The sequence below is a fragment of the Tubulanus polymorphus genome, chromosome 4 (genome assembly GCF_964204645.1).
Source record: "Tubulanus polymorphus chromosome 4, tnTubPoly1.2, whole genome shotgun sequence".
NCBI classification, from domain to species: Eukaryota; Metazoa; Nemertea; class Palaeonemertea; order Tubulaniformes; family Tubulanidae; genus Tubulanus; species Tubulanus polymorphus.
In genome coordinates this window covers 23,803,227-23,825,563 of record NC_134028.1, presented here as the reverse complement: position 1 = coordinate 23,825,563, position 22,337 = coordinate 23,803,227, and the positions used below count along the sequence as shown (strand labels likewise).

Genomic DNA, 22,337 nt, shown 5'->3' with positions numbered 1-22,337 from the left:
TACATTTCTATATGCAAGGAGAAAGTGATTCGAATAATATCATCGGTGAAGAATACACTGGATGGCTCCACAATTCTCTTGAAAATCAATTCAATCCAATTTCAGGCACGTGTGTGGTTTATTGCAAATAGGCTCTTTTATCCTGGTATTTTAAGGCATTGGTATTGTCTCTTATCAATTTGAAAATGTAAGTCTCTCTGTGGAACTACTGAAGTTAAAACTGAAAAAGTTAACATATTTATCTTAAAAGATCGCTTTAAATTTGCGTTTCGTCTACACTGTTGCACTATTTACATCCCAAAACCGTTAATTCCACTGTTTTTGTTAAGAATATTATAGTTGATCGTTTCACTATAGGTCCTCAGACCCTGAAGGTGAAGGGCATTTCATGGTTGGAGATACAGAATCAACTGAAGATATCAAATCAGTTAGTATGGAGGAATCCGCAACTAATAATAATGCTGATGCTGGTCCCGATCGCAAGCAAATTAATATCCATGAAACAGTTCACGACGAAATTCACAAACATAATGTCAACGACATTGTAACAACAGTTGAAATGCAAACACATTGTGATCCAGCGGAGAAAGACGATTTCGGCAAAAATAAAATTATCGAAAAATCTACATTGAATACTGAGGAGGGGGAGAAGTGTGAACTGGTGACTAATGAAATGAATGGAGAAATCGATGAGAATATGATTGTCAATACTACAAGATCTAATGACGATTGTGTAATTACTAAAATAGTCGAAGAAGCGAATTATAAGAATGGGAAAGTTGAGAATAGAGAAAATGATGATATTTCAATAATTGAAGATGATTCGGGATTGAATACGGTCGCTATGAAACGTGATAAATACCGTTTAACGGATTACGAAGTTCAGACGGATTCCGATTCGGAAAGTGCCGAATACGACTCTGATTCATCCTCCGATTCGTCGTCGTCCTCAGTCGTAGTCGTAGCCCACGGCGACAGGGATCACGATAACGATGGCGGCCGAGATGATGATGAAGATCGTAATTCGACGCCGGATCCGACTGAGGTTAGAAAACAACCGGTGAGGACACGCGGAGAACTTCTTCCAGAGGTGAGTTATACTTTAACTAATCAAAGCCTGCTTCATATAGCCTAGTCTGAAGTACAGTGTACTGTTAATTCTGCGTAAGTTGGAAAAGTTAAGACTAGCAAAATGTATTGTCTGATTAAGAAAATTAAAGTTTGGGAGGAGGAAATGGATTGTTTGGATGCGAATATGGTTCTGTAAGGGGACAGGTGCAATGGGACATCTTATATGGATAATGATATATAGGCTGTGTTCTCTAACGTTACCGCCTTAGTTCAAGAGATGTTTTTAGGATAATGTGTGCAATAACAAATTGTAGTCCAGTGTATAATAAATGATTAAGTAAATGGAGAAAAGCATTTTGCATGACTGGATATGCGATGTATTTAATTGCCTTTTTGCCCGATGGACAAGGGGAGGGGGAGTTAGTGCAATGTGGACATGGGGGCTTAAAATTTTGGAATTTTATGTGCCGTGGACGTCATTTACGGATAGCCCCTTTGAACATTCATTTATTACATATTTATAAATTGTTGATTCAGGATCTGCCAGCTATTGAGGAACTACACATTGAACTACCTGATGATGTCACTATGATTCAACTCGGTCAAGTTAGTGGAATTGTCGGCATTCTCGGTAAGTTCTTGTCAAACTGGTTGCACAAAAGATTTGAGAAACTATTTTTGGTCACTGCCATTTCAAGTGACCACTGATTAAATCATATCTCCATTTCAGTGATAGTTCAAGCTCATCAGAACACCCCTGCTCTTGATGCTGACTCTATTCTCTTCTATGAGAATAAAAAACCGATTGGCCAGGTAAATAACAGTGTCCCTACAACTCCTTGATTCCTTTAAAGTTTTAAACTCCTTCTAAAATGGAAAAATGCTTTTAAAGCTTAAGACTCCTTTAGACCCTAATTTGAGCAGAATACTCAATTACGGTAATCAGAATTGAACTTCTATTCTAGGTATTCGAAACATTTGGACCTGTCATAGCGCCTCTGTATTCGATTCGTTTCAACAGCACGGATCAGATCGATGATAGCGGTATTTCTATTGGAACTGCAGTTTACTGTGCACCTACATTAACACAGTATACGCACTACATCTTCATGAATCAACTCAAACAGTAAGTGAAGTAGTATTTCTATCTTGGTTCTTCAAAATTTTGTGTTCACCTCGAATCTGATTTGAAAAATTTAGACTTGTATCTGGCAAATTAGATAGGTTGTAGATTCATTTTTGGGACAATAAAGTTGCATAGCATTTAATCCTGAAAATACTGATAAAATGTGTGCGTCCATCATCACCTCTGCAAGTAACAATGGTCTGATGAGAAACATATTCAGTTTTTGTAGCTTTTGAAATTTAACTTTGGTTCATTTCCGATTAAGCTGCAAATTTCAAATTATTTTTTTACTGGTGGGTTTTATGACTGATGCACACGACTGCTGATTCTGGTACATTAAAACAGCCCTTAAAAGGACTAATGATGAATCCTGAAGAGGATTTATGTTCAGAGGACCGAGTTCTAATCTTCCATCGATTCATCAGCCAGACAGATTCGTCTAAGTTCATCCATCTCTGCGGCTTTCTTCTTAGCGTATTCGTAATAGACGAATCTCATTCCTTCCAGGGTTGAAATCTGTATTTTCCGACTCAGGTAACACGACCGTAGACTTCCACTTTCGCTAGCTCTCTTCATTTGTACGTCGAGTCGAGCCAGCTTCTGGTCGATCAAAATCACTTTCTGGCAAGCGGCTTGAAAACGTTTCTCTGTCATGAAGAAGTTTTCAACGGCAGTTTCGTAATCCATGTTTGAATGTTGTGGTTGTTACTCGTTGTGTATCAACAGCGAACGTTTGATGCAACTTCAAGATTTCGTCAATATTTTATACCTTATTTGTCACTTGACAGAGAAATTATTCGGAGGGCATCTCATTCTCTGACATCCTGTCACTAATCATATCATATCTAATCAAACGTTGCAATTAAAATCAATCTTACTCATCACTCCTGGTGACTAATTATCTATTTAATTTTGGTCTATGACTAATTAGTCAAAACCCACCATGATGAGTAACTATGTAATTAATGTCCATTGATTAGAGTAGTGTAAATTAGTGACAGCATGTCATAGGATGAGATGCCCTCTGAATATGTCAACATGACAAATAAGGTATAAATTCTTGGTGAAATCTTGAAGTTGCATCAAACGTTCACTGTTGATACACAACAAATAACAACCACAACATTCAAACATGGATTACGAAACAGCCGTCGAAAACTTCTTCGAGACCGAGAAACGTTTTCAAGCCGCTTGCCAGAAAGTGATTTTGATCGACCAGAAGCTGGCTCGACTCGACGTACAAATGAAGAGAGCTAGCGAAAGTGGAAGTCTACGGTCGTGTTACCTGAGTCGGAAAATACAGATTTCAACCCTGGAAGGAATGAGATTCGTCTATTACGAATACGCTAAGAAGAAAGCCGAAGAGATGGATGAACTTAGACGAATCTGTCTGGCTGATGAATCGATGGAAGATTAGAACTCGGTCCTCTGAACATAAATCCTCTTCAGGATTCATCATTAGTCCTTTTAAGGACTGCTTTAATGTCCCAGAATCAGCAGTCATGTGCATCAGTCAAAGAACCATAATATATTTTGTTTTACAGAATATTTTAAATATTATTACGAGATTTTACAAAATGAAAAATACTTTGTGCTTTAAATATATATAAGGGAAGGGATTTGGGTAAAGTCTCTTTGTTTTTTACGAACAATGATTGTAGGTGAACAACTTGTTTGATTTCAGAATGAAAGGTTCCGATGCATCTTGGGAAAATAACAACGAACCCCCACCAAAGGTAAAACATAAATTTGTTTGTTTGTTATGTCGCTTGGATCTCGGTTTCCCGAGACTAACCCTATTGGATTATTCATTTAACCTCACCACGGGAGTCTTGCCAGCACACTGTAAGGTTCGAGTTGTTTAGGAATAGTTCTATGAACGGATGCTTTAATTGTAATCTCTTTTCTATTCCAGTTTGTAGATTATTCCGACGATGAACAGGAAAAAATGGCTAAGAGAGCTTTGAAGGAAGCGAGGAATCCTATTAACTCTGAGGCGGGAAATGAAGGTGATGCTTCCAATCAGAAATCACGTCGAAGACCGAGGAAAAAACACGCGAATCAACAGAATTCAGCGAATACACAACCTGGGTAAATATCCTAGCATTTCCTACAACAGGATTGAGAAGTATTGTTTTAGTGAATGCACAATTTGGCTGTTTCCTTAGAGTAGCGCAGGTGGAACGATATTAAAAACAAATATTTCTTATATTGCAGCAGTGAAGAATATCCTCAACAAAGTCATCAGCCCGTATTTCATCCAGGTACATAGAATTCCTTACACTTCATGGCTTCGAATTTCGAGATATTTTTAAACTCTATCCTTCTCATATTTTAGGATTTCGTCATCCGTGGCAAGGCACAGGAGCTAATTATCACCAGCAAAGACCCAGTCGCGCTCCGCAACATAATTGGAGACAGCAGGCTCCCCCTATGAGGCCTCAACAGCCTGGATTAACTAGATGGCCACCACATTCTCCATACAACACTAATCAAAGGATCAGCCAGCCCCCACCCCCGCCACCGCAAACATACTCTCAACAGCCATACTGGATGTCACCTGGGCCTCAAATGCAACCACAGACAATTTATAATCAGAATTGTTGGCCTCCGCGTGGACCTCCACCGCAGCATCAGTCTTATTGTTACCCTCCTCGGCAGGGTTTCTCGCAACCTCAATTCGGAATCCAACCGTCGTATAATTATCCTCCGAGATAATCGGTAAAACTAGTAAAATACCGCTACGAAAAGCATTTACGATTAATTTCGAAAAATATATAAAAGTCGTTTTATTTCGCGTATAAAAACTGGGAAAGAGTATTTCTACATGATCGCAATAAAAAACGAAAGTTATACAGAAAAGAAAGAGATTCTTCATTTTGTATTTTTGCTTGAGGAGTTTGAACACAATGGGAAATGCAGATTGAGATAAAAGATCTTTGAGAGGAGGATTATCCATGGAACAATTTATTGGAAAAGTTCAATGATTCCACTTCATTCAGCGTATAGTCTAAAATTTTATTGTGTCCTTCGAATTTAAAATAACCTTTAAATTTGATGCCTTTCAGTAAATACGGAAACCAGTAACGATCATCTGGCCACATTTCGTCGAAAGGAATTCGCTCGGTCGAAAACCATCGAGGACGCATTTCTGAAAAATAGTCCCAAAAAAAAACAGTAGAATGGATGTATCATGACAGTATGGGATGTCGATTTACAAGGAATCATACCTTCAGATTCTTCGGGCTCATTTTTAAATTGCGTAGTAGTGAACACATGCACTTCCAACAACGTCGAATCACCGACAAATTCAAATGTTAAAAGACCGATTTCGTCGAGTTTGTCGACAATCAGGGAACTCTCTTCGTGCAGCTCTCTGGAAAACAAAGCAAACATGTTATATTTGAGGAGTGTGGGCTGGGAGGGCCTCGGGTTCGGCTATCATGCCAGACTTTATTTTTGGATTTATCATTTCGAAACCTTTTCGCAGCATCCACTACAGTCTCTCCGGGGTGAACCTTCCCACCAAATCCATTCCATCGACCTTCACCAAATCCTCTTTTTTTCATTCCCAATAATATTTCGGCTGGTCTACGAACCATCACCAATGTTAACAGTTTTCTGGTCGTCATTCTTGAAGTTTCGAACCTTGGTCCTTAGTTAGAATAGAATCAGAATATCACACCACAGCCACAGGGACTTTGGTCACAATTGATAGTCAATGATTAAAACCAGTATGAATGACAAAATGATAATAATTGGAATATACTATAGTTAGTTAGTGTTAGTTAGAAAGATGTCAACAATATTATAATATACTGACCCGCATTCAGGATTGCCAACACTACTTCTTTTTCAGTCAGTCACCGCATCACTGACACTAATTGTCAGTGACCCGGCGCCTGTGGTTGGTAGTTGTTTTTACCAACGATAAGATTAGTTACTTACTGGGCTTCAAGTCTGGAAATTTGTCGCGCTTTTACCCGGCTTTCCCACAATTACGTCAGAAGCACCGAAATTCCCAGCATCAAAACAAATAGGTCAGAGCAGTAATAATAGACGGGTTTCCGGTTTCGTCGCCGCAATTCAAGATGGCTGGCGTTGCGACTATATTGTCTCAAACCAGGTAAATGTCTTCGTTTTGCATCGATATTATTCGTTGTCATGACTAAAATAGGCTCATACAGCAAAGGATTTATTCTTTTAACTTTGAATAAACTTGCAAATAAGTGAAGCCTGATGCCAACTGTAGATATAGCCGGATGTTTGTGTTTTGACATCATAGGTGGCAGCACCTGCTGGTGACTACATTCTCCGCGGGCTAGAATAGCATATCCGTTGAATTGTCGCATATTTCTATATTTTCAGTAACCTCAGTACAGTTGAAATCAAATCTTACCTGGATTCATTGTCAGCAACATTTGAAACTTTAGATGATTCGGAACGCATCACATCCCTTCGTCAAATTATTTTACTTGTCTCCACTAGACAAGATGTCCGGTAAGTATTCCGGCTGTGTGACGTTTAGTGATGTTTGTCCTTATTTGCTATTTTTCACCATATTTCGCAACAGGACTCCCAATTCTAACTTTATATTTTATAGCATTCCCAAGAAGTTGGGCACTGTATTGGTAAAGGCACTAGTCAAACATCATGAATCACGGAATCCTTTCTTGGATGCATGCATTCAAATTGTACTGCAACACATACCGAGTAAAACTATTGAAATACCTGAAGGCAGAAATGATGTATCAAAAGTTCTGAATGTCATTGCCTCGAAGGTGTGAAAATAGTTATCCTATGTTTATTCATACTTGTTTTAGCCACCGTATTAAAGAATATTTATGGGCCTATAAACTAGAAATATTTTGCTCAAAATTAAATATTCTTATTTCAGCCTGTGGAACAAATTGACACTCTTATACTAATGCTACTAAGGTAAGAATAGATTTCCTTTTGACTCGAAGTTGATAAACGAAAATTGTGTGGCTTTAAACCATTTCCAAGATAGAGTAGCCTCAATACTTTGTGATTCCACTTTTTGAGACCTTTGTTGAGGCAGCCTCCAAACTAACTGATAATGATTCACCACAATTTCAGGATTGTTTCTACGCAAGGATTCAGTCTGGACACATTATCAAGGGCTTTATCCCTGATCACTTCATTGCCAGTACTACACGGACAAAACTTAAAAAAAGGTAGACTTTGGGGCCATTTGGAAAATTGTGGCTTAAATTCAAGATCTATAGTCATTCTTAGAAGTTCAGACCAGTGTTCAGATTTAAAACCACCTTTGGACCTAAGTCACGACTGGGCAACTGGGTCCTGGGTTTTTTAAATTTTCATTAAAGATAGGTCATCCATGCTCTTAACCGATTCTTGAAATATCTTCTAGAGCAAGTTAACATCATTGAGGGTCTCTTTATCGATTGGTTGCTGAAAGCGAGTTTGGAAGAGGCATCGAATCCTTATAAACGAAATTTCTTCGGAAAATCTGACCAACCATCGACCGTAACAGAAATAGATGGTTCACTCAACAGAGATTTCTTCACCATTCTGAATGTTGGTAGGACAACATTTGAGTTTAATCAGATCACGTTTAGAAACAATCAGTGACAGCGTAATACTTGACTCCATTTGATTAAGACTTTGAATGAAAATGAAATGAAAGACCGTAATCCAAGAATTTCTCTGTGTTACTGGTATTCTACCTCAATGTATGCAAGAATTTCCTTTCTTTTCGTCAAAATTTTGAAATAGATTTTGTGCTTCTCTATATCGATGTTGCTAGTGCGTACTAATAAAGAATATATAAATCTTTTTACTTTTATTTTTATAGGTAAATATTACACGGATGATCAACTGTTGAATGTGCATAGCTTTTCCGTATTAAAAGTCTGGCTGCAGCAGCAGGAAATGAGCGATGTTAAAAATGTGAACAAAGAATTCCTTGAAACGATCATCGATTATTGTTTTAGAGTAATGGATCAAGCAGAACGAAGTAAGTACAATGAGAATTGAATAAAACATACACTTATTGCGTAAAATCTGATAATCTTCAGAAAGGAATTGTCATATTGAAAGCATTAGCAAGCATCACCAAAAGTCGACAAGCCTGTGATGTACAGTGCGTTTTATAAAATGTGCAACCTATGAAAAATCAACTGATTATAGCTTTCCTGTAATTTTAATCGAAATTCAATTAAGGTGATAATATTCATTGGTATGTTTGTTGAAAATAAGAAATGATTGGGCCAATCGTGAATGTATGCTTCAGCACACATGAGTTGGAGTTCAATTCAAATTAGAGTAATGCTGTAAACAGTTGATTTTCAAGAGGTGTGCATTTTATGAAACACACTGTATAAAGATGCTGAATTCTTTTCATTGTAGAGCCAAAAGTTTTTCAAGATGCTGATGTTCAGCATGCTGTAAGTATATACAGATTTCAGTTTATATACCTACCTATCTCGATGTGACTGCACAGTCCAGTGTAAGGTGTATCACGTTGCTTTCTATAGGTTGTGATTGAAGCCATTTCAATTCTGGACAGTATTTGTAAGTTGGAGACGTGTTTGATTCCGCGAGTATTTCAAACTGTGAAACGTCTACACTCGAAGTTGGTTCTAGCTCAGGATGTTTCACAACCGCGAATTCTACTCGCTTTATTACAATTCTTTCTCAATCACAGTAAGTAAAACTCTGTATCTCTGACTGTGTGACAAAATCACATTTTCTAAAGATTGGTAAAGCGTTCGTCTTATTTTTTCGAATTCATTTCATATCATCATGTCATATCAGTATTTACCATCAAAGTAAAGCCATAGGCCTGCATACAGACAGCCTCTTAGTTTTGATGTTTGTTTTATTTAATGTCCTTTGTGAAGAAGGGACTGAACGCACCTCTCTTGAATTATTCTTTACCAGGGTGCTGCCAAAAAATGTCCTATTTTGTTTCTTGTCTATGTATAGTTTTGTCTATCATAATCTGTGAAATACTTTTCGGTTGTTGAAAAAATATCAATGTTTTCTATATCCATGTTTGCGCACTTGTAAGTACTATTGTATTGTGTTGTCGGTTCTACTTTATTTCTAGGTGAAGCAGTTGTTTACGATCCACAACCATTCATTGACTTTTACTTCGATAAAGTGATTTATAATCAGTTCGGAAACTCATCTGTGGCGTTTGATACTGTCATGTTCATCATTGACAATCTGGAAACGTTGTGCTTTAAAACTCACATCTTCAAGTTCTTTCCGAATATCTTAAAGGTGACTTCGCCTTTTTATCATACATTATATATTATTCTTCATCAACAATTTGGCGATTCTTCATTAGTTTTTCGTTCTTACAGATCTTAGCGTGGAATCCGAGATCGTACATTCACGAGTTTCTCGAAATTCTGCCAGCCATGTTATCAGAAACCACGGCAATTGAGGTACAATTAACTACTTGGTATACAAAAATGTTAGATAACATTGATGCAAACTCGGTCCATTGCTAAATTGAAATTGTAATGATAATATGAGATAAAATCCTACAATACAAAAGATGACTTGTGAAGTTTCCTATAAAAAGAGCTTATAAAATATATCTTATTCAAGGTTTGGCTATATCCTAAATCATTTATCTTCATGTATATATCCTTCAGTATTCCTGAAAATTACTATTAGGATTAAGTCGAAATGCTGAATAAACTACTAGCTCAGACTAAGTTTTTAGAATTTAACCTTTTTCTAATTGAAAAATCGTTTCATGTGATGATTGTAGGTGTTGCACACGTTGTTAGATTTGCCATGTATGACGGCAGGTTTAGAGGTCAGCTGTAGAATCGGTAAATCAGATGTCACTCAGTCGTTTACGGCAGTTGTTGAAGCGATGATGAGTCCTATGAATCGACCCCTATTTAACTTCATCCTACGACACGAAGGGGGCCACGGCGACACAATCGACAGGTTTGCCAGGCTTAAACATTCTCTTTTTAAATTCTTTTAATCAAGCTTAATAATTACAGAAGAATTTTGCCGATAGGTAAGAGTTTGTGACAAGGAGCCAATCTTATCTTGCTATATTGATTGTTAAACTTGTTTATTGCAGATTGAATAAGCTTCATGTTCTACTGGAAGATTTGAATCAACTGCCAAGAGTTGTTGTTTGTTCTCAAATTGTTCCTGTACTCATCAGGTAATCCTGAAGTGATGTATACTAATCTTGACATCCATTGTACAGCTATTGCCTTGCTGGGATCCTTCATTGTGCCAAAATTTAAAAAACTTATATATCTTTTCTCCTAATCAGCCGAGTCACTTTTGTGAAGTACAATGAAATCAGTTCATTTCTATAGCTGCCGGGTCTGTTATTGTTAGCTTGATCATGATTTAAAAAGAAGTAATGTGCTAGGTTAGCTCTGCAGAATTGAGAAACAAGGTATCAATATTTGTAGCCATATTGCTTGTATCATCATTGATACAGTGAAAAATAAATTCATTCATTCTATAATGAATTCACGTTTATCTATTGTTTTGTGTGTAATTTCAGATTGTTTTTTAAAGTCATATGTGATGACAGCGATGAACGTTTAGCCGGTCAACTCGTGCCAGTTATTATTGAACGAGTCGGTCTTCTTTATAAAGCCGCACAATTTGAGAGTGAAATCAAAAAGTACATCTCTCATAAATCAGAAAATCTCCATATCAGCTTAATATGTAACATGGTTTAATCAACTGCAAGTTTTCTGATCTGATTGAATGCGGTATTTTTAGAATTTTGGCCGATGGTATGTTGATGTTATTTGAGCTTTATCCAAAACTACTGATGCAGCAACACGAGGAAATTCGTGATTATATCGGTTCACTGAGACATGCAGTTAACAATGAGGAATTCTTTGTTCATATGGTAAGGTTGAATGGAGCATTACGGGAGGTGGCTAAGGCATAAGTTTCGGGGATCTAGGCGTTGCAATGATCAGGGTGGCCATTTATCTAGAAATCAGGGAAAAGTTCGAGAACTTTCTTTTCTTTAAAAACGTCAGGGAATAGTCGGGGAAAAAAGCTAAAACCAGGGAAGATTTTAAGAGATTGCTAAATCATGGGTATAGGAAAACTGTTACAATCTATGTTGTACGTATTTGACCGTGTTAATTGATTTGAATTCTTAGCAGATCAAGTCAGAGAAAACAACGTATATGTCAGGGAATAGTCAGGGAAAAGGCAAGTCATCACCCTAATGATGTAATTGATTTTATTTTTCAGGTATGGATTGTGGGAGAATACGCGAGTCAAGCGTATGATTCGCGTTGTACGTCAGAAGTTATATCTCAACTGTACGAGCTGTTAGAATGTGTGACGTATGAATTATCGAGTATTCTACAGAACGACACTCAATCGCAATATTCCGTTCGTTTATTAGCCGTTTTAATGACATCACAAGCTAAGGTATTTCAGAATTATTTTCTTGCTATCATTTTAACTGCTTCTGATTGTGTGCTATATTCCCCCTACATCATCCCTCTTGGACCATCCGCTGTCTCTACCCTGCATCTCTATTGGACCTTGGAGTAACCAGACTGATTACTCCAAGATTGGACTATCTACTGCCTGTATCCTGCGTCACTCAGTGGAACTGCGTTCTTCAGAGTTCATTCTAGTTGACACATTAAGGTGTACCTGATAGATGATGTTTGATCTTGTTTTGTGTTTTCTAGTTGGCCAGTCGATGTCAGGATCTGATTCCACGTGTGATTCTGTGTCTAACGAAGATCAGTCAACAGAAACAAAAACAATCGATTGTCGATGATGAAAACGACAGTCGGGCGATTATAGATAGAGCTAATGATCTGATCAGCATCTTACGTATTCCCAAGTAAGATTCCCTTCACTCATAACAAGTAACTTTAATGCAGAAGACTTCTTGCCTCGGGTCTGATAAATCTCTAAAAAATCTCAATTTCTCTACATTGTTGCAAACGAATAAAACGAGTTGAAAATTCCTGGAAAGATTTTTCGAGAAGCTTCTATCAGTCTTTGTTTATCTGCAGTGTTGCAGCAACGATATTGAGTCCTGCAGAGGATGTCAGGAACGGAACGTAAGTTACGTCTTTCATAACTAGTTTATTAGGCGATGACAGAAATCTCATGCACACTTTTTATCAATTGATTATCTTTATTTTATTTAAGGTGTCACAAGAACAATACTTCGCTAGCTATCTTTCTACAGAATATAACCGAACTATTGCAACCGAGTTCACGACCAGAAATCTGATTAAATTCTCGTTTCTAATCATTTTACATCATAGTATATTTACTAGTCATAATCTGTGATATCAGAGGAAATTTCTATTATTATCAATAAAACAAAGATGAAATATTTGTTTTTTGGTCAGGTTTATTCAACCAACTCCAGTCACTGATCTCACTCCTTCCAATTTGTGATTTTCCAAATGCAGACTTTGTTGTTCCTGAAACTCCATATCAAAGAAAACAAGAAAATCTAGTTCATTCTTCATTTTTTACTGCACGAGACAAAAAAATTACACATGATATATATACGTCATTATGTTACAAAATGAATTGTTATTTCTATGATTTATTTATACACACACTGAATAAATACAGAACAAGATGACGTGAAGTTGAGCTCAAGTGAAATGCATACTCGATTTGTTTTAATACCTGAATTATAGTTATTTAATATCACAAGGACTTTAATCATAATGATTATAATATATGTATGAATGACATGTTATATCAATCATGAACATCACAACTTGCGCACGAATATCTAAATTCTTTTGAGAGCACATTTCTTAAGAGCTGGGTTGCTGCTGTAGATAATCCTAATACCATGAATCCTAATTTGCTATGACGACCTTGAATAAAACGACTTGTCAGTTATTAGTGCAAACCAAGTATTTTGCCCCTAATGGGGCAATAACTTTCCGTTATAATAAACAGACATTCTGGTCCCCTGATGAAGTTTGTTGTAACAAGCTTCCAATGTGTACAGGACTAACTAGGGAAATAAATCAGACAGTCCAACATGGTAACCCAACCGGCAGAATGACCTCTCCATTTTTCAGCTCTAGTCACCCAACTCTTAATTTCAAACAACCCCAAGTTGTGAACCTAATTGTCCTCAAATAATGGCTGCTGATACATCACTGGAAACTTACTTCCAGACCTATGTATTCGAGTCCAACTCGTCACATTACAGAAGTCATCTCTATTTTTGAGTCCCAATTTGTATTTCGAATTCAATTATAATTTACTGTTTGTTGTCATTTGGATATATTGTCATCAATATAATGTTTATCCCAACTACGACAACTCAGCCAGGTTTGACTGTATGTGCTGTTGACAAGTTTTCGTTGATAGGAAACACTTTTTTCTATCACATCAATACTTACAATGTGTACAATAACTATTGGCGGGATTCTTACTGAAACTAACTTTAACGTCCGGTCACGGAAAGAAAATTACAAAATGCAGGGTAGCGTTTGAAACTTTGATTTCATTCAAATGATCAATATTAAACATGATTGATTGTGTTTCAATTTAAACTAAAAAGCATTCGTTCTAAACGCAAATAAATTACTACATCTATAGTATAAATTATCTATGTATAAACTGTAAAACAGGAGAAATCCACTGTGCATAGACGACAAGTGGACAAAGCTGAATGATTTTAGAGTCTATGCATTTATTTCATTGTAAACACAGCAAAAATAAACCCATGAATTATATCATTATCACATACAGCAAGAAAATAAATTCACTGTGTTGATGATACGTGTAAGCACAAAAAATGCTGGAAATTCAAACCTTAAAGCCGAGTGTAGGTCAACTGGCAATGATATGAAGTCTATAAGTGAATCATAGCTGACGGTTGCAAAGAATCAAGCAGCACGCAGTCGCAAAGCCGACCTATACCCGGTTTAAAACTCTCCTCCCTCAAGCAATCACTTAAACATGGTCTCTACAGATCAGTCATTCCTGGATATCAGGAGTTTTCAAGGAAAAGCATCTGCATCACTTTCATATCCCAATTACTGTAGATTCCTAAATCATTACTGTTTATCTCGGTAAACTGTTAATTCAGATGTTTTGTAAGCAAATCTTTATCCTATAAACTACAAAATTCCATTTCTAATTCGGCAACTCCCTTAGACAAATCCTGGTCCCAAATGTACCGATTTAGGCATAGTTGAGCCTGTACAACTACAAACACTTCTAATTACCTATATTTCTCAAAATTGAAGCAGTTTCAGGCATTTTGCTCAAATTGAAGGAGTTTCAAGCACCTTTGAAAGCATTTTCCATTTTGACAAAGTTTTTCAGGAATCAAGGAGTCGTAGGGACCCTGTTAAGCCACAATAGATCCATGAAATATTAATCTCAAAGATTTGATCAAAAAATTTCTACTATGTACATTTTTTCTCAACGGATTTCAGTAGTAGTGCTCAATATAGATAATGGATGATTACCGCGGAAAAATAGAAGCAAATACAGATGCAGTTTTACCGAGGTAAGCAGAGAGTCTTACATGAGGAACTTGTATTGGGGTAGAATAGAATGGTTTCCTTTGAAAAAGGGAAATTTTACCAATATTTTACAGAATCTGTAGCTTCATTCATACAACAAATCCTTCTAAATCTATGCACGAGAATTGTTCCAAACTGCTTTCTTGTGCTAACTCAGTTACAGTTAGCTCCCGGGCATCATCCATTTCACAATATTGTCTTTAAAAGACGACGAGGAAGACTATACTTATATCTCGACTACAACAACTTACACATTATTATTCTATATAAGTAATAATAGCACAGACACAAAAAATATAAATAATACAATACAGTCATACTATACATAAACACCGTACAAAAAAAAATACGCATGGATTCTGAAAATATTTGCCACCAGTGACAACTGTACAACTCAGAAAAAAAAAATACGCATGCATAGTTAAATATTGGACACGCAGTCCATTTTCACGTGCGCAGACAGGTCAAGAAATGTCGATTCGATTTTCAGATAATTTAGGCAGGAAATTATTACGCACACTTCCCGTGTAGGTAATCGCTATGATACATAATACTGAAACAATATGTAGCAGACGACATCGACGGCTTTTTGAATATCGTTCGCCGCCGCGTCGCGTCGTGTCGGACATTTTAGTTCATTAAACCACACGTACACACATTACACAAACACACACACCGAGAAATTAGAATTTGTGTTTCCCTGAAACGAGCTGTGAACAGCTCGAACAAAAAAACTAGCAGATTTTCAGGTGAAACTGAATCATTCCATGTCGGGAAATTCTATTTCTATTTCTACTACGAAATCAATTGAAATGGCTGAATCAGCTGAACACGTTCACATCCCTGATAATAAACACGAACCAAATTCACTCACACTATCAAATTCATGTATAGATCATGTACACGACCAATGCGAAGATATACGAAATAATCGCGGACATTATTTAAGATTATCAGTAGTGGTCAAATCGTTTGACTTACTGGCAAGGCAGGCTCGCGCGCACAAGACTCAACAACTCTGTGTATGTATACAAGAATTTCAAAGCAATAGCTTAACTCTTTCTGCATCTACATCTTGAATACAGGTTACTGGTATCTTATTGGAAGAAAAATACGAACATTCCCGCTGCTCACTGGTAAGTTTAGTGAATTATACCTTCATATTTAGACCAGCCATTTAAACTCTCGAATTAACTACCGAAGCAGAGATAGTTCGGCGAATGTTCTCTATGTATAAGGGTAATACGAATGGCAGTAACATGTGTGATTATGTATTTCTATTGTAAACGCGTTCATCATGGAATGACACCTATTTGCGACTAGATTACGTCGATTCCGTGCGTACAGAATCGTTCTACCACTAACTAAATAAACGGAGTCATCGAAATCACTCCCACCGAGTCGTGTAAAGATGTCAATCAATCGTTTGACTGACACGCATAGGGAGCGCGCACACCTGCCTGTTAGTATCACAGAGGAAGAAGAGTTTTCATTCGTACTCCAAAATCTGTTTGTGGTAGAATAGGAGGTAGCTGAAATAGAGAAAATTACTTAGTAATTACTTTGCAATCTGTAAGCGGAGACGGATCGATTGAATATGATCGAAATTCTGCCGATCCAAAATTCTTTCCTGAGTTTTCCAGGTTTGACCAGACCTAATCGAATAACCTGAGCTTTTTCAGGATTTGTTGAATTCCCTGTTTTTCCAGGTTAGGTGGTCAAACTGAATCAACTTACTGAATCAAATTACTCACCCTTCACTGTTGAGCACTTCGTTGACGTCTGCTTTCAAAATCAGATGATCGTCACATTTAAACCATTGATTTTTGTGCAGACGTATGTAACACGTGTAGTGTCCACATTCGATAGTTCCGCTGTGATTCACAACCGCAAACAACGAATACCTAGAAAAATCCGAACACAAAACCGACTTCATTTCGGGCCTAGTCGCATACATAGCAGGTCTTTAAAGGGCTTAATTTTGTAGGTTAGGTTTTCATAAATTCAAGCGTTTGTTGACTGATTCAATAGTTTTAACAAAAGCCTCATATGTGTGTTGTTTTAAGGTAAAACAGTGCACCTCTCATAGATGTTAAATGGTTAGACATAACTAAATGCAGCACTGGTTTTTCTATGTATAAAAGTGTTTAATTTGACTGAGGCCTACATGTATACTCAAACTGGCTTAAGCTATTGTAGTTTTCATTACATTGAAGCCTTATCAAAAATATGACTTACAGTTGGCAAATTGAATTGAAAATACAAATTAGGATTAAAAATTATGCCTATTTAAGTCATGTGATGCAGCGATTTTTGCGATGAAAAGCGAGTTTGACTGAATGAACCGTTAACTTACTTATTTTCGCTTGAAAGACCCGAGGCAGACTCCATGATGACCTGATTCGTGTAACCATTGTTATTGTTACGCGAAGACGACATGAAAGGCGTCATATCCAGTTCATCAGGGAATGATACGAACGTTGAGATCTTTTTGTGAAATCCTGTGGAATGCTCAAATCTCTGCAGATAAATACAACATACCATAAAACAGGGTTCTGACTGATCAGTGGTCAGTTGCCAAAAAGTTGGTTAGAGCTAACCAGGATGCCAGTGATAATTGAATTTGCATTGTTAACATAGTATTTGTCCAATTGTTAACTCAAGCCAACTTTTATGCTACTGGCCCCAAACAATCCAAAATTCCCCGATTTTCCCTGACCTTTGATCAAAAATTCATAATTCTATCATTTGAAATCCTCCTCAAGGATACATCTTCAAATTAAACGGAGTATGAATGCAAAGCGATGAATAAATGAATCAGTTGTTCGTCTACCTTTAAATGGAAACAAGCGACGACAGGAAGTTTTTTCATTGTTAACTGTTTAGTCGATTCTTGATAATTGTGACAACTGCTACATTTGATTTTCGAAGAACTGCCTAGATGTTCAGGTCTAGTGAACCTGCGGAGAACAATGATCGATCAAATTGACTGGTTATGATCCTCTAATTCGACAAGCGTTGCCAAGTCATTATCCGACATACCTTTTTAAACATGTGACTAAAGATGTTGGCTCTTCAAATGTTTTCGGTAAATCGTCACCATTACCTACATGAGAACAATGCAGACTTCATACAACATAAAATAACTACAGGCTTTGAATGGCCCGGTTTTAAACACTGATATCATCTTCAACCGGGTGGTCAGCCACAAGGCTAAACTTGAGGGCTTTGTGGACAACTTTGCTACACAATTTCCAGGATTTTCTCCAGTTCTAAATTCTTTTTTGTTTCCTGTCTTCATAAAACTGACCTCCTTTTCCTGAGTTGAAATGATTGCCTAGAATCATGGCATCCGTCGGTCCGAGATCTAATGAGATATCCCAAAATGGATCGATTGTCGTTGACACATTGCTAGAAATAATCGAATCATTTTAAACCCTAGAGTTTAGTATTGAATCTATTGAACCGGCGCCAGTTACTGCATAGAACTGTAGCGAACAGCAATGCCGACATCTCAAAAATGTGTTATCTTGTGTTTTGCGCCGTGCCCACAACCTCAGAAACTACGTAGGTTCGTAATACTTTCTCTTAGCGTTTTTCATGGTTTGGTAAAGCCTTATCACAAATTGATACAACTTAACCAAATTAACAGTGAGAGATGTCAGTTTTCAGTGATACAGATTAAGGGGATTCGACTATAGTTCTATGGTTACTGCGAATTTAGACGAGTCTTACTTGCACTCTTGACATGTAACATCTGATTGAAGCCCTCCGGTGAATATTTGATCTATGATACAGTTACAATGATGTGGGTTATTCGACGACAAACCATTCGTTCCTGTAATGTATATTATCATTATTGAAACTTTTACAAGGTGGCGCCAATCTACGAAATCCCTGAGGTTTCCCTGATTTTTCTACGTTATAACATAAAAATTCCCAGAATTTCTTGGTTCTAAATGATTCAATTAATTCATTTCTTATGAATCACGTATTGATAAAGAAACGCCCGGTCACAAGTCCCTTTTATATAGCTCTCTAAAGTGCTGTACAGAAAATAACAAAATCAAAATGGATAGAGGCTCAGAATTAAATTGAATTTTTTGCATGACTTATATGACCCATAGCACGTACAAATATACTGTGGTTTCGCAGACTCGATACTGAAATAAATGTACCACGATAATGGTTCACCGACCTTTACAATGTTGATGTAAAACATCTAAAGCAGCGATCAGAAATTCGTGCGCGTCTTGTTGTTCATAGCCGGCCAGGTGACGCGCGTGGGTCCACACAAGATGAAGCAGTCGATATGGAATATGTGGAGTCCGAACCCCTGAGTAAAACTGAAAAAAAAAAACCATAAGAAGCGACATAAGAAATAACATACAATCACTAAAGCGGGAAAGGATCGTTTAAAGCGGTACTCACTTCTTGGAATAATCTTCCCATTTCACAGACAAGGCACTGACGAGACTCCTCGGCCATCTGACAGTTGTGTCGATCGGACAGGAAGAAATCTCTGAGTACCGGAGTATGTGTCAGGGCTTGTACAATACAATTCATGAAGCACGTGTTGCCGAGATTTATCAATCCACGCAAACCTGCAAATATTACTCAAATATCAAAACATACATCTTACGAATAATTCATTCAGGCAGGAGAAAACTTTTCTAATTCAGGGTCCTTATCAATCAGTCATCCGGATATAAGGAGTTTTTAAGGAGAAAATTTCATACTTTAAGGAAGCGCCTTTTATATCCCAATTATAGCACACTCCTCCTAAATCGGTATTCTCGGTAAACCCTTATTTGGGGGCATTATTAGCGAATTTTCATTCTTGATGCACTTAACTTGGTTTCTTATTCTGAAACCCCTTAACAGTGTAACCAGGTCCCTAGTTCCGACTGACTTAGGCATAGTCTATTGTACAACTCTGAAGTACATGTCTAATTGCCTATTTCTCAAAATTGAAGGAAGTTTCTGTCATTTCGCTCAAATTAAATGAGTTCCTGGGGACTCTGTTATTCACGGAGTTTCCATTCTAATCTGGTAAAAGCCCAATGTTTGTATGAACTTGTAGCTATGTATTGACTACTGACCTACAGTTGAATTTTCAGTGATTGTTCTACGCTTTCGATGGATATTCAACAATTCAATCTCTTCCTCAGTCGGTTCCCATGGATTTAAATCGGGACGCAAACCTAGCAAGAATAAACGGCGAAACTTCAATATGCGTGCACATATATAACCTACAGGTGTCATTTCTCCAATATTTTCACCATACCTCGCGTCGAAGTCGTAGAACCAGCGATTTGTTCCAATTCACGATCGTAAACGTAGTCAGAACACGAAAAACAGTAAACAGCACCATAAGTCAAATCTAAAGCTGCAGAAAGAAAATCCGATAGTTTACATTTCATTGAGCCACTGGCCTCAGCAGATCTGGGTCATTGAGCCACTGGCCTCAGCAGATCTGCGTCATTGAGCCACTGGCCTCAGTAGATCTGCGTCATTGAGCCACTGGCCTCAGATCTGGGTCATTGAGCCACTGGCCTCAGTAGATCTGGGTCATTGAACCACTGTCCTCAGTAGATCTGGGTCATTGGGCCACTGGCCTCAGTAGATCTGCGTCATTGAGCCACTGGCCTCAGTAGATCTGGGTCATCGAGCCACTGGCCTCAGTAGATCTGGGTCATTGAGCCACTGTCCTCAGTAGATCTGGGTCATTGGGCCACTGGCCTCAGTAGATCTGCGTCATTGAGCCACTGTCCTCAGTAGATCTGGGTCATTGAGCCACTGTCCTCAGTAGATCTGGGTCATTGAGCCACTGCCCTCAGTAGATCTGGGTCATTGAGCCACTGGCCTCAGTAGATCTGGGCCATTGAGCCACTGTCCTCAGTAGATCTGGGCCATTGAGCCACTGTCCTCAGTAGATCTGGGTCATTGAGCCACTGTCCTCAGTAGATCTGTGTCATTGAGCCACTGTCCTCAGTAGATCTGGGTCATTGAGCCACTGGCCTCAGTAGATCTGAGACAAATAGCTCAAACGTTGGATCACTGGATAATTACCATGCTAACAATGCAGTTTAATTTTCACTCAGTCAAATGGTAAACTCTAACCAAATTTTCACCACAGTTCTAAATACTAACCTAAATTATGCCGTTTATGTTTGGCATGTTCATGAATATGTTGAGCACCATAGCAACCGAAATAAATACAATATAAACACGAGTGAAGGCGGGGCTTATGTTCGCGACAAGTGTGACAGAAACTCGACGTAGCCTGAAACGAAAACACCAGGAAATTCATTAACTAACAACAAATTGCAGCTGCTAGATCAAAAAAATGAATGAATTTCCATAGAGACAAAGGAAATTCTAAATTTAAGTAATGCAAAATTAAGGCTACAAATCAATAGGAGGTCAGGTTATTTCTCTGGGCTATCGACGTTTCTTGGAAACCAATTGGAAATCCAAGCGAAAACAGTAAAATCTCATTTTTGAATGAGTAAATAAAATTCATTGCCACATTTATATACTTATTTAAAAACAAGATTTTTACTGTTCTAGCCCTTCAGTGAGGAATATTTACAGTTCGCTTGTAAATTGTTTTATTCGGAAAAGTTTATTGTCGAGGTTCGAGATGATATAAATATGCTTTAGTCACAGAAGACAATGGGGATCAGTTTCTGAAACACTGAGGTTAGGAGGAGCACAGGGGCTTGTCACCATTTGATAATGAATGGATGATACCAGTATCCCTGTATAAAAAAGACATCATTCTTTTTTATACAGGGATACTGGTATCGTCCATTTTCATTATCAAATTGTGACAAGCCCCTGTGAAGAGGAGGGGGAGGGTAATATTCATCACATGGGTCAGGCACTATTATACAACGAGCAGTAAATCAAATTGATTTAAAAAGTGAAGAAAAAAATCTAGGGAAAAACTTGAGAAACCTTTCTTTTGCGCGCTTGAGGGGTCGTGCACGACACAAAGTGGTCATGAACTATTTTAAATGTGTCGGTCCCTTGGGCTGCCTTGAAGGCTGTCAGGTGCTGGCAGCCGCTCATGCCACTGCTCGTCGTGGTGCACCAACTAATAGACGAGTCGTTTTCGATTTATTACTCATTTCCAGCTAGCTAGCTCGAGGTGTGCATGTGAGAGTACTGTCAGCGCGGCGCTGTCAGCAGCGTGGTCAATAACAATGAACTGCGCAAACAGCCTCCAAAACAAACACCAATTGCGCATCCAATTAGCTGCTGATACTTCCGGTTCGATCTCAATTCAATTTATATTTATTGGCACACGTTTACTGCAAGAAAACAAAAACAAAAAAATTGCATTTAAACACATAAACAAGATTAAGATTGATAATACTGCTATTAAGGTACTAATTCGAAAATTAGGAAAAAATACCAAAAAAATTAACATTTTTTGATGAAACCACCATAGGTGAGTTGTATCTATTGAAATACTAACCAATTATATTCCCTACAAACAATACCTTATCAATTCATTATTTCTATATGAAATGGGTGTCGCAGCTTGATATTTTGAGCAAGTAACCTTTTATAGCAAATCGGTATTTCGGGCG

The 22,337-nt window shown here is 37.6% G+C and overlaps 4 protein-coding genes across 7 annotated transcripts; 2 read left to right on the top strand and 2 right to left on the bottom strand.

The window, feature by feature from the left end:
• The first annotated feature begins 79 nt into the window (after nt 1–79).
• On the top strand, nt 80–5,047 carry LOC141903187 (uncharacterized). Its single transcript, XM_074791224.1, has 9 exons — nt 80–187; nt 358–1,090; nt 1,609–1,702; nt 1,802–1,884; nt 2,037–2,197; nt 3,882–3,933; nt 4,113–4,288; nt 4,415–4,461; nt 4,536–5,047. Coding segments are annotated over exons 1-9 (1,728 nt in total). The 5' UTR covers nt 80–185; the 3' UTR covers nt 4,916–5,047.
• A 6-nt stretch (nt 5,048–5,053) lies between these two features.
• On the bottom strand, nt 5,054–6,276 carry LOC141903189 (oxidized purine nucleoside triphosphate hydrolase-like). 4 transcript variants are annotated; one of them, XM_074791226.1, is made up of 4 exons: nt 6,146–6,276; nt 5,678–5,852; nt 5,428–5,573; nt 5,054–5,348 (listed from the first exon to the last, which is right to left on the bottom strand). In XM_074791226.1, the coding sequence occupies exons 2-4, from the start codon at nt 5,827–5,829 to the stop codon at nt 5,149–5,151; spliced, it is 498 nt and encodes a 165-aa protein (XP_074647327.1). In that variant the 5' UTR covers nt 5,830–5,852; nt 6,146–6,276; the 3' UTR covers nt 5,054–5,148. The 4 variants fall into 4 exon arrangements, with proteins under 4 accessions (XP_074647327.1, XP_074647329.1, XP_074647328.1 ...); XM_074791228.1 differs by having other exon boundaries at nt 5,678–5,845; nt 6,146–6,202; XM_074791227.1 differs by having other exon boundaries at nt 6,021–6,159.
• Nucleotides 6,266–12,563, top strand: LOC141903186 (AP-5 complex subunit zeta-1-like). The gene is made up of 19 exons (XM_074791223.1): nt 6,266–6,323; nt 6,566–6,697; nt 6,801–6,978; nt 7,095–7,135; nt 7,298–7,395; nt 7,593–7,763; nt 8,037–8,198; nt 8,591–8,628; nt 8,719–8,887; nt 9,294–9,469; nt 9,553–9,636; nt 9,969–10,153; nt 10,296–10,382; nt 10,737–10,859; nt 10,961–11,093; nt 11,450–11,632; nt 11,902–12,059; nt 12,235–12,282; nt 12,374–12,563. Exons 1-19 carry the CDS (start codon nt 6,289–6,291, stop codon nt 12,456–12,458), a joined length of 2,286 nt encoding a protein of 761 aa, XP_074647324.1. The 5' UTR covers nt 6,266–6,288; the 3' UTR covers nt 12,459–12,563.
• A 131-nt stretch (nt 12,564–12,694) lies between these two features.
• LOC141903937 (ubiquitin carboxyl-terminal hydrolase 22-like) lies at nt 12,695–21,917 on the bottom strand. The gene is made up of 13 exons (XM_074792339.1): nt 21,700–21,917; nt 20,890–21,022; nt 20,024–20,125; nt 19,839–19,940; nt 19,168–19,340; nt 18,935–19,082; nt 18,472–18,574; nt 18,047–18,147; nt 17,779–17,842; nt 17,570–17,696; nt 17,093–17,256; nt 16,491–16,640; nt 12,695–16,268 (listed from the first exon to the last, which is right to left on the bottom strand). The coding sequence occupies exons 1-13, from the start codon at nt 21,811–21,813 to the stop codon at nt 16,226–16,228; spliced, it is 1,524 nt and encodes a 507-aa protein (XP_074648440.1). The 5' UTR covers nt 21,814–21,917; the 3' UTR covers nt 12,695–16,225.
• Between the last annotated feature and the right edge of the window lie 420 nt (nt 21,918–22,337).